Source organism: Anarrhichthys ocellatus, unplaced genomic scaffold (genome assembly GCF_004355925.1).
Source record: "Anarrhichthys ocellatus isolate YVR2014 unplaced genomic scaffold, GSC_Weel_1.0 scaffold3, whole genome shotgun sequence".
NCBI classification, from domain to species: Eukaryota; Metazoa; Chordata; class Actinopteri; order Perciformes; family Anarhichadidae; genus Anarrhichthys; species Anarrhichthys ocellatus.
This window is the reverse complement of record NW_022280033.1, coordinates 17,562,294-17,574,877: the sequence shown is the minus strand read 5'-3', so window position 1 is coordinate 17,574,877 and position 12,584 is coordinate 17,562,294. Positions and strand designations below refer to the sequence as shown.

The window sequence follows — 12,584 nt, the reverse complement described above, 5'->3', positions numbered from 1 at the left end:
TATTAGTATTTTTTCCATCATTATTCTGCTTACTACTCTCATTATATGAATCATGTATGTCATATGCTTTGAAAGTGTTGTAACTCTATTATATTCATACTGTATGTCGCATGTGTACAGATTGTAAAGCGTTACTGTCTTATTTTAATAAGAGGTGCAAATATGCTGGTAATGGAATATTAATTTACTGATAATAATATGTGATATAAGGCTTTGTGGATAAATTGAGTTTCTAGAGTGGCTAACTAACCCCCCCCCCCCCACGTTTGGTCTGTAACCCATTTTATTAGAGCATTGTGATTACTGGAATTATTCTGGATAATGTGTAACATTATCCAGAATAATTAATTAACCGATAATCAGTTACAATGACCCTTAACGGAGTGAGAACAGAATTATATTAACAAACAGATCTATAAACCTGATGAAAATAAATAGCATATAATTTCCAATTTAGTTTACATGTCAGCAGCACTGTAGCATGTTCAATTAACTACTAAATGAAAATAACAAGCTTTTAAATAGAAATGTCTAATTACGCTGATTATTAACAATAAACATAAAGACTATATGGTAATATACCGTTTCAACCCAACTCAACCCAACCCAACATGGCATTTTGGTAGACATAAATGGAGACACCCATGCTGTACCATCTGTGTGTGCCAATGCCAAAGACTAAATAATCAGAACAAATTCACATCCAATAATATCTTCACCCACACAAGGGACAACATTTTGACTGATAATATAAAGACTGATGGCTGATTGATTGAATTGCTCCACTATTGTATCTGCCAGGAAGATAGTCGTGTGTGCTTCTATTTCTGTTATTTTTAATGTAATCCAATTTGTCACGTTTGACTATTATTCCTGTAATTGTAGGCAGATGCCAGATCCCACAGATGTCACAGAAATATCTAATTTTGAGTTTCGTAAAAACACACTTTCATACAAGCTTAACTGTATTCATATTTATCAACAACAAAATAAATGCAAATTTGATGAAATGAAAGATATGTTATCAGTGCAAATCCAACAAAGACCAATGAGCTCCTTAAAAGGTTCTGGATATCAGAGACACAGATAAAGTGTAAGTCACACTGAATGATGCCTGAATAGACCATATACTATCATTTTGTGAATTTTAAAGATGTTCATAACAAAGCTAAAGAGGCCACTGAATTTGAAATATTTTCTACACTTTCAACATGCAACAAAATTAAACATAACGCAGCTAGCAAGGAGATAAAAAAATACCCTACCTCTTATAGATTTATACGTATACAGTTAGCATTAACACTGGAGAGTGTCAAATTACATAATGGTTATCAATGACATGACAAAGATATGCAGGATTTGGACACACCTAAAGACTCTTCCACAGTTCCATTGACTGTGAAAACACCGGCCGACCTGCAACCGTCCATGCAATGAAACACACAATAAATAAAGTCATCGGAACTTGAGTTTGATTCGCATTCATTTCAAGTTGAACCATGTTGCATGCATAAAAAAAGTGGACGCTTGCACTGATAAATGATCTGTCATTTAATTGAAATTTTAAATACAAGCTTGTATGCAATGTTGTTGGTAGGGATGGACATTTCAAGCAAAAACACTATTCGATAGCCGAGTAGAGATGCACCAATCGATCGACTGACGATCGAGAGCGGCCGGTTTTCAGCTGATCGACCATGACCAAATGATTCAAATGACAAGTCATCATCTCCAGACACCAGTCCGAGTTTCCATCACGGACTGCGACAGAGCACACGCGGGTTCGTCCAATCACACGAGGGCGATCGGATTAGAGCAGGACAAAGAATGTCTCTCATCTGTCTGAGAATGTCTCGTATATCAGATGACTCACTTCGGCTGATTAGGAGATCGTTCTGTGACGTCTCGTCATTGATTGCACATTGAGTACAGGTGTGTGCACGTCTTCACTTTGAGGAAGAACATCTGTAGTTGAACGTTACATCAGTCATGTCTACATGAAACACATTTCATGTGCATGATCAGATCTGCACTCTCCTGTCTGTCTTCATCAGGCTTCCGCCAATATTTCCATTTTCGACAGAAGTACAGGAGTAGTAGTAGTTTTAAAGCATGATACACTGTGTGTATGTTATTTAATGTGTTATTAGTTTAACACAACAGTTAAACTAACGGTTTTTGGATGTACCGACTTCAGACCAGCGTTCACTACCGCAGCTTGCTGGCGCAGTCCGCCAATAATGTGTCAGTAATGGCTGCTGCTCCTTGACAGCCATAGCGTTTAACGTAAGAAGCACGAGTCTAAAAACACCAGCCGTACCGGTCGAATAACCACCACGCTGCGAGCTGGCCGTCTCTTAAAACAACCTGAATGAAAAAAGTACAAGTATAAATAAATAAAAGTGACGCGATGAATGCATCCACATGTAGCGGATGTAGTATCTTGGATACTTCCGGTTCATGTAACCGTCACGTTGTGATGATGTCATCGATGTGCGCCAGTGAGTGTAAGATACGTTAAGAATAAAGATGGACGCCCACCGCGCCCTATGAGACAAACTGGTATCATTCGTTTTACTTACTTTGTCAGTAGAAACAGAATATTACAACGGAGTACAAGGAATGAGTTTTCTCAAAAAAAAATCTACTCAAGTGAGAGCAAAAACTATGCTGCAGTAAAACTACTACTACTTGTTCACTATTTGATTTGAATAAACGTCAATTCAATTTTCTTTTTCTCAGTAATATATGGATATATAAATGAACATGTATGCATCACTGTAGCGTACTGTGCATTACAGTGTTGGGGTTCTATACAGGCATCATCTGGCTTAAAAGCAACATGAAGTGTTTGAGTGGAGTCGGCCTGAGATGATAATAAAGGAATGAAAGTTAGAATGATGTTTGTATCTTTCACACCTCTTATAAATTGTAGCAAATTACGTGGGGATGAATGGAGAGTACGGAAATGAGAATAACTTAAACTAAAAAGAATTTTAAAAAGCTGTATGAAATCTAACTGGAAAAATTACAGTGGAGTGTCTAGTTAGAGCAGAGGAAGAGGAGATATATTTTTTATATTTTATTAAATCTTGAGCTCCACATTTGGCTTCACTGCACCACCTTTATCGTCTTGTCTTACAAAGCTTCCTAATCAATGCGATGGCCTGAACCGTCATAGATAACCATTACAGTGATTATACACGCTGCGCCTTTAAGTGCCCCTAGTTTTACATTAGATGCATATAAACAGAAGTATATTTCCCATAATGCTGATCTGTTCCTTTAATTCTACTGTGGCCTGTATCAGAACTAAATCTCTCCATTCTTACACGCATTCAAGTAAAAAGTGACCTGTGTTTTAGTCCCAAACCTGTCGAGTAATAAAACATCAAAGAAGTTGATAATGACTTCCACTCTTTTTAAACCTCAGGTTACAGTTCTCACAGAAACAACTCCTTTCTTTTCCTCATGGGATGTTTTTATTTAACATTTAGAAATGTACCAAATTAACATTCAGTGAAATACAACAATACGTAGAAGGATTAAGCGGGCGCTGCAATGTCTGACAAGGGCATCCTCTAAATGAAAATGAGGGAACACAGTTCTGTTTAATTTGAGCCTCATTTCCATGAAAAGGATGAATCCAGCTCCTCTGAACTGAAGTCCACCAAAGAGACTTCTGGTGGTTTTCATGTTGACGCAGTGTGACGCACAGTGAGTGTTTGTGGGGGTCAACGTTGAAAAATTGTTCAACCGAGAGTTTCATGTGACGAATCAAGACGACGGAACTGTGAACACTGTCAACGAGAGACTAAAGCAGCACTAACAATGAAAGCTTCAATAAACGAGACATTACAAGCAATAAGAGAACGTCAGTGCACTCACAGCGTAGCTGGCTGTGAGCCTTTGTTTTCGAGCTCAGTCCTCTTTTTTTGTAGGATTTCGTCCATTTGTGTTCAGTCACAGCGTTTGCTTTGACCTCAGCTCAATCCTCCCGTTCGCTGATGCTCAACCACATCAATGACACATCGGTAATCATGGTGACCGAGGTGGACAGCGCTCTCTAAACACTCAATATATTGACTGATCCCGAGTGTACAACTCGTCAGGGCAATATCAGCAGCAACGTTAGTAATGTAATGAATAGGATACATACAGGGGGAGGGGCCACCTCTGTAAGCTACCCTCTCCCACAGCACTGAGAGCACGTTGCACCTTACGTCTGCTGTGTACAGTAACAACAACATTAAAAACATTGACTATGGAAAACGTAGAGGTGAAGACTCATGGATCACCTTTAATGAAATATCTACCCCCCCCCCCCCCTCATGTTACAGTAGCTTTAGTTCATATTTGCAAAGCCGGCTGATATGTATTCAGTAATAATCTTGAAATAGCAGTGAGGGTATACTGCGTATTAGGTGACAATTAAGTTCGGGAGGCCATAGACAATGCAGTTGAAGGCTGCTGGTGCGAGAGTGGTTTTGCGGCGAGCATCGTCTCCCTCCGAGTCACTGCGGAGCACTTGATCTGCAGAGAGCAAGTCAGAGGAAGCCATGACTATATCTGAAGGTTATCTGAATTCACAAAGAGCCCAGAGCCTCACATACAGAGGAACACTTGGACATAGTTACAGTAAACAGAAATGCCAATGTGAGGCTAAATGAGGATGCGAGTGGGATGAACAGTATCATGTGATGATGTGACCTTACCCTCCCCTCTCCTCAGGGCGTGGACGGTCTGGCCAGAGGTCTGCCTGACCCTCAGTAAATCTGCATGAACACGTGGTCACACACACACACACACACACACACACACACACACACACACCTGTAACTGCTAATAAGTTAACGTAAACATTTAAGGAAGTTAAATTACAATGTATGAGGTGGATAGTACGTGGTGGGAAATGTAGAAAAGGCAATCGTATTGTCCAGAACCTACTGTCTAGCACATTGAGCATCGTGCGTGTGTTCTGCTGAAGGCTGCTGTGCCACTGGTGGAGGACAATACAGCCGACACCACACAAACTCAGCAGCAGAGCGGTCTCCAGGGGTTTCTCCAGGTCCAGCTGTGCTGCACTGGACAAAAGAGAAGCACAGTGTTAACAGCTTATAGTGATCAACTGCTGTTAAAACAATTCATTCATAGTAATCAAGTAGCCGCTTGCAGTGTTCATTTGGGGTATTTTCATACATCATATGAAAAAAATGTATTTAAAACTACTTTAATTCTATTTGTTTCCTTCTTTATTGTGTTCCCATGATACTTTGCCTCGTGGTAAACCCTTCTGCTTCTGCCTGGCTAACTGATTCCCGTCACGATGGGAAAAAGAAATACATTTTCTCTCAATGTGTGACAGAGTCTCCTCGAAGCTTCTGACAAACGAGAAGCTTGTGAGGCCACCTTGTGAGGAACAGTCACGGCGGCTGGTGATGAAGACAGAGGACAGATGTGCTCGGGGGAGAGCAGCTGTGGTTGAAGCCGCTCTTGAAACAACAGCTGTACTGTGTTCTTGTCAATACAGGAACTCAATTTCATTACTTAATAGAAAGGTTAGTGCAAATGATTTTTGACAAACTGAGTTTGAGCTTCATTCGATAGAGCGGTTACCTCTTGGACATGTCGAGGTTTGATTGGCGGAGAACACTGGCACTGTTCTGAGTCAGGTCGAAGAGCAGAGCCATGCGGCACTCTGAGGAGAGAAAACATCATCATCATCATCATCATTATTATTATTATCTGGCAACAGAATGAAGACGACTAACAGAACCCTCTTACGAACAGAAGGAGGAGAATTTCTAAGAATCATAAGAGTTGTATGCTGACACAATGATTATATTCTAAAACGATTGTTAAAACGACAAGGGGATCATTTAAGTATTAACAGTTGAGACACACATTGAGCTCAAAATACGGAAACAACCCCCAATGATGCTCTCTACTCGAGAAGACTAAGACACACACAGGGTGTTAATGGTTCATTATATCGTTTCATAATAACTATTTAAATGCTTGAAATTTAAATTATTAGTGTACGATGTAAATAACAGGTTGAACTTATCATGACACTTTAAAATGCTGTGGCTATCAGTGACACAGTCCATCTATTAGAACACAAAGTAGAGGCTTTCTACTGTACAAGCACTCGGACTCGACCTGTAGGAGTGAGAGAAACGGGTGCTTGTGTCGGACACCAGGTGTGCGTCAGTGTCATAGCTTCTCTTTGCAGCGAGGACAGGCAGCGCCTCGCAGCTATTCTGGCTGACTTCCTACAATGACGGCCTGTTGCTATTCAGCAGCCTGGGGCCGAAACATCCCCCCCCATGTTAAGAAGCATAATATCATTACTTAAACAAGACAAAGTGATTTGTGGTACGAGTGCAGATGGTGCCGCGCTTACGGCATGACACCCAAATCTGCCATCGGCTCTTCTTATCCTGATGGCTAATTAAGAGCGGCCCGGTTTGTTGTGAGGTAACAGCTGGAACTCAGACCATGGTGTCAGTCGCGCTATAGTTAGCAGCACTACAGCGCCGGGCTGGCGGGAGGCCCATATGTCTGGCTTGCGGCCATGTGTAAGGGCCAAGCTGACACTCTGTCGATCACATTAAGTCCACCCAGTCTTTGTATGCCGGCGGAGGGAGCCATTAAGATGAAGGGGTGTTGTTTTTGTGAAGTATATCTTGGAAGGGGTGAGGAACTGGAAGGTGATGCGGGGCAGCTTATTCTTTATCTAACGAGTGCTGAGGGAGGGAAGAGGCCCTCCTCTAGTGCGCGAGGAGAGGGAGACGCATTCCTCTTCCTGTTCCGCTGACTGTAAATAAATCACCACGGTCAGGGGTTCTTTTGAGACTATGAAAAAAGAAAATCATAAAGGTTCCACTTTTATTTTTCTCCAGCTATCAATTGACTGAGGCAACAGTGACATTAGGTTGAAACGATTCAGCAAATATCCATGTTAAAATACCACATAAAGAGCAGAGAGCCAATCTAAAGATATTTTGAGATGAGTGAAGCTGTGGGAATGTTAAAGTGTTCCAGGGATCCGATAGTAAAACCTCATTGATCTCTCGCTGCAGGGCAGGGTTACGTCTCTATAGAACCACACAGGGAATGAAAAGATTGATGGGTTTGAAGAGATTAAGCCCACTGCTCCATTTACTGCTTACATCATCGGCAAACTGCTCCAAATGTCAGTCATTCAGTCGTTACAGTGTTTTGACGCCTTACTTTTCTTCCTGAAACACCTTTTAAAACAGCTTTGGAGAACTCAAAAAAGCAGCGTGGTTACATAGAACTCAGTAAGTAGCCGGGGCACCAGACGCTCTAGACATTTCATGACATAGACGGGCTCTCTATCATTCTCACCCTTTTGTGTTTTATACGACACAGTGACCTTTACAGTGATCTTTTATATTAGCTTGAGAGGGTTGTGAGATAGTAACTATCGCAGCAACATCAAGGGAAATCTTTTTTAAATCTTTGTTACTCAAACCATAACAGTTTGCACGTCTATGTCATGAGATGGGTGTGAAGGAGCGGAACAGTCAGTCAGCCAATTCATTCCATTGAGATGTGTCATTCCATGCAGGACGTGTGTCACTCAACATTTAGTCTTCTCTACTGCAATAATACACATTTCTGAAGACATTGTCTGACCCTGAACTTCCTCCTATTTTTGCAGATCCACCTCTATTTGTAAAGAAAAGAGAGAAAAACATGAGGGATCACTTGGGACGAGCCAACGTTGACTACAAGAAGAATCCCAGTCAAGGAATACAGACACGCTTGCACCCTCTTCCCAGGGCGACTACCGCTGCGGAGGTTTCGCACAGCGCAACAGCACCATAAAGATTAATCATCTCCTCCATCAGGCAAACCATCTTCCATCAACAGCACCATCCATACACGTGATCTGTACAATATCCGCCGTGCCTGTGGACTTGCATATGTTGACAACCAGAGAATTCAAACGAAGGAGCGGTGAGCACTAAAGCACAACACGCAGAAAGCATGGGGATTATCCCGTAGATGTGCATTTCAGTGATTGTCACCATGAGATCTCTTCATTGTGTTTCTGTGGCATCGAACAGGCCATCGTGCCACGCAGGAGCGCTGACAGAGACAAACTACTCAAAGAGCGGGAGTCATGCTGGATTCATGCTCCTTAAACGTCGGCTCCTAATGGAGCCAATGATTACTCCACAGCTTTTCCCTCGTTTGTATTTTCGGATTATGTTCTCATCAGAGGGCTGCCTTGTACAGCTCAGAGAGTCCTGGATGCGCATACATATGTACACATAGTATCAGGTTCTTTTACCAATGTCCCTGATGTCGTTGCATTTATATATTGTATTTAGCAGTGTGGAGGTTTCTAAGTAAATGTATTTTTAATAAGTGTTTTTTTATAGGCTGTGTTAAGTTTGGTTCATCCAAAAATGTAAACTGCTGAATATGTGCAATTTTTAATATAGCTCTGAATTTTCTGAGATTAAAGTAATAATTTACAGTTTCTGAATAAATCCACTTTACTCTCTTCAAAGTCTGGATGCTCCTGGTAATACGGTGGTTCTGGGCAAAAATCACGAGTATTCCTTTATTGCTAAAGCCGATTGCAAAGTACAATTTGACGATGTCATCCACTGCAGTTAAAATACACGGCAATCTGTGGTGTGATGAGGTTGAGCCAACCTTAGTGAAGCATTATGGTTCTGTGACTAAGAAACAGGACTTTTCCGTTTTTCATTTCTCGGAAATTTGAGACTTTAACCTCAGAGAATGTCAGAGTTTTTTCTCGCAATTTTATTACGTTATGATCTCAGAGAATATTCTAGTTTCCTTCTGGTAAACTTGCGATTTTTTTCTTTTTTTTACCACTTAAATCTCAGAGAATATCCAAGTGTTTTTTTCTCAGAAATTTAGTTTTTTCTCATAATTTCGTCTTTTTTACACATACAATGGTCCTAATACGCTGTCGTACATTTGGATATGTTCAACATTTTAAAACAACGTATGTACATTCATTTGTATAGAAATGCTGTTTGGGTGTACAGTACCAGACAGATTGAAGGCTGCCAGTTTGGCCGGTGGGACGTTTGCCATGAAGCGCTCCATCCCCAGGTAAATGAAGGCACTGCATCTGCACAGCAGCTGCTCCATCTCGGACACACTTGATACATATTGGGGAAGGGTTAACGGTGCAGAAGAGGTGCATTGTAATGTCACAAACACAGTTGGTTCTGAGCACGCTCAGTGCAAAGACGTGCTGCATTGCGTTCTGACCTGGGCGTTTCTCTGCTGCCCATGAAGCCCTCCCACACATGGGTACAATGCTGGCTGTGGGTTTCCAAAATCTCCTTCATCCTCACGCTCAGACTGGTCCCTTCTGTGCCAGATGGACAACAACATACAAACATGACGGATCCTTACACCGCTAAAGGGGTGATACTGAACCGGGAGCTGGAATATGACTCGTACGAGGCCACAAAAGTCGAATAAAATGAAGCAAAATACGGTATTGTAAAAGGGAGAAGGATGCTTTGAGAGGCTATGCGCTGACATGCAGAGCGAGCTGGGCCAATGCCCGGCTGCAATACAGTATGAAAAGAACATTAATCACAGTAGAGCATCCCAGCACTCCTGTACTTCAGTCCAGAACACAGCATCCATGAACTATACTGTAATTAATCACCAGCAACAAGCAATCTTTCTGCCATTTCCACTCTTGGATTTACTAATACACATCAATATTCTAGTTTATTAATCCTTTACATGTGGAATGTCATCTCTCTTACCAAAGTTGCCTTCATTATGAGGGTCAACAATATCTGTGGGGGTATGTTAAGAACAATAATCCAACATTTCTATAAATACGTGTCAAGAACACAAATAAAACAGCTAATTTAAAAATACACAAATAGGTGTTATACTTCACAAAAAAATAAATAAAAAGATACATTTCACGTGACGCGTGTCCACTGGGAAGGTGTTAGAAGGCAACACACGATTCACAGGTATCTGGGAAAATAAATGAGAGTTGTTACAGCTTGAACCAGAGATGGTTACAAACAAAGTGTACACAGTATATATACGTGCAGGCTCTGGCTCATGTACATCTGCAAATACCAGTTGCGAGAAATAATGCGAGAGTGGTTTAACACAGAGGAGACGGAGCAACAGAAATGTAAGTAAAAAGGAAGGGGTTGGTTCTAAACAAGCGAAGTGGTGCATGACGGAGGATAAACGCTCAGAAGCTAGAAATAGGATCTTTACGAAAACACATTATGTAATTGATTGAAAAACCACACTTAAAGGGAGGCGAGAGGAAATAAATAATTGCCGGTGCTGACTGCAGGTCAAAGTAATATTGCCGTCTGTATCTGGCAGGCCCAGATTCATTTACTGAACTCACCACTTTGATGGCTTGTCTTTGATCTGCCTTCCCCTTATTTCCCTTGCCACCTTTGGTCTCTTTCTTGTTGTCACTTTCAACTGCCACAGACAGGAAGCAGAATTAATACATACACTTGTCTGCGGGGTAGATTACACAGCGTTTGGGACTGGGGAAAAAGAAAAGAAAGAAAGTCAGCATCTGCAAAGTCAGTGACATTTAATGGTGAGTGAAGAACAGTTGTAAAAGTTTCGTCACGGCAGCGATATCCATTACGCTCGGTAAATGAAAACACAGACTATTGATTGAGCATTGATTATTCATTGATTATTCATCTGTTGCACATATCAGTTCTGTCAGGGTATATCTTGGCTAGTCTTGCGTAGGTAACTCTTGCACTGCAGTAGACTCATAGAGGTGCTGATCTGACGTGGTAATCTTGAGGTCCTGGTCCTGGATGTCCCTTAGGGAGTCCAAACAAGTTGGGTTTAGCTTGAAAATGTAATCATATATGACTGAAGTGAGCCCATTTAGCCTAGTATTAAGTGATAGAAAAGAGTCAATCATAGCACCCGGAGGGCAGTTAGAGAATTGGAGAATTGTTTTTGTAACGAACCTGGAAGAAGCGGAATAAACGAGTATTTGAAAGGTTAAATTTTGCTGATGAATCTGCAAATGAGGGAAAAAAAACCACCTTCAACATAAAGTTCATTAATAGTCACCAGAGCTTTGTTTGACCAGGTCTGTAAACTAGATCCGAGCAGGACGGTAGGAATAGGGGGATGAGAAAGACTGGAGCTAGAACTGACGGAGGGTGTAGTTTTAAAGTGTCTCCTAAACTGATTCCAAAGTATCGGTAACAACTGGGTTCTGAGCAACTTTTTTGATAGAGAGAGGTAGCTGGGAACAAACCCCCGATCAAAGTGAGAGACACAAAGAGGACGTGTCCATTTGTTGATGTTACAGACCCAGATGTAAATGTGGTAATACAGATTTCTCAGATTGGTGCGTCCCAATAGAGAGAGAGGGAAGGAAGACAACCTAGCTAAATCCAATTTACAGCAATCTAATAACGGCGGACATTTTTTTTTAAAAGAGCTTTGTAATTCCTACATATCTCAATCCTTCCCTGACCTTTCTCAAAAGAAAAGAGAGCCTTGGGAAGCCTTCCAGCGAGGGAGTTAATATGGAAATATTCACTAGTGTCAACCTTTAACACCAAGCTCAGGGCAAACTATTCAGACATTTCTGTCTGAACCTGAAGCCAGTTTACGGTGGTTTCACCGCCCGTGAAGCCCTACGCTGTTAAGTCTGCCACATTGAACCACTGTGCAGTGTTATGCTTGGAGTACATTTGACAAAGGTCACAGTTTGTACTTACAGTAGGTGCGTCATTAAGATTAGGACATTTAAAATCATATCCATAAAGTAGGCTATTAAGTTCATGTGTCCGCAAGATATAGTGGGGTTTTTTCTCACTTTTTTGAAATTATTTTGATAATATTGAATACATTCTCTTTGTTTTTAATATGAAATAACTGATGTGTTGTCCCACACATATTTCCTGTCTACCGTCAGGCTGGATCAGACAGCGTCACTGATCGCATGGCATCAGCGTGTTCAGTACCACTTGAGTTTTTTTACTTGCCACTACAGCTAGACAAGCCACCACTATTTATAGCAGCTCCCACTATTCATGTTATAACTACTAGTTTTCCTAATTTCACTAAATCACTGTATGTAAAGGTTTGAAAAGGATCAACAATAAAGTCTGTGTAGTTTGAATCACAATGTGTGTTCTATCAGTCGATTACTCTCAATCAGTGAGGACATACGTTCATACAGAGGCAAACACGCCACACCTGAAGGCCGTCTTTTTATTGTTTGCGCTCATTTGTCTTGTGTGTACATCATGAAAGCACTACACAGAATATTAAATTGCCCTTTAAAAAGTGGTTTCAGGCACTTTATCTTCTTGACACGATGGTAAACTAGAGATGTCACAATTATGGTAATGATGGTACAGAAAGAGATCACTTTATTTCTGGTCTGATCGTCACCTATGTGTTTGATCCAGGCATGAGATATGTATTAGGAAATACATGTACTTTCCTGCCAGTGGTGTACGCAATTGTCAAGTGACACACACACACACACACACACACACACACACACACACACACACACA

At 41.1% G+C, this 12,584-nt stretch overlaps 1 protein-coding gene across 1 annotated transcript in view; it reads right to left on the bottom strand.

Annotated features, from left to right (window-relative positions):
* Positions 1-3,459: 3,459 nt before the first annotated feature.
* cfap46 (cilia and flagella associated protein 46) overlaps positions 3,460-12,584 on the bottom strand; it is a 92,822-nt gene continuing 83,697 nt past the window's right edge. The window contains exons 50-58 of the mRNA XM_031874690.1: positions 10,418-10,497; positions 9,963-10,023; positions 9,801-9,833; positions 9,289-9,391; positions 9,063-9,175; positions 5,617-5,698; positions 4,948-5,084; positions 4,716-4,775; positions 3,460-4,533 (exon numbers count right to left, since the gene is read on the bottom strand). Of these exons, the coding sequence (XP_031730550.1) occupies positions 4,421-4,533; positions 4,716-4,775; positions 4,948-5,084; positions 5,617-5,698; positions 9,063-9,175; positions 9,289-9,391; positions 9,801-9,833; positions 9,963-10,023; positions 10,418-10,497 (782 nt within the window). The 3' untranslated portion in view covers positions 3,460-4,420. The remainder of the gene's footprint in view (positions 4,534-4,715; positions 4,776-4,947; positions 5,085-5,616; positions 5,699-9,062; positions 9,176-9,288; positions 9,392-9,800; positions 9,834-9,962; positions 10,024-10,417; positions 10,498-12,584) is intronic.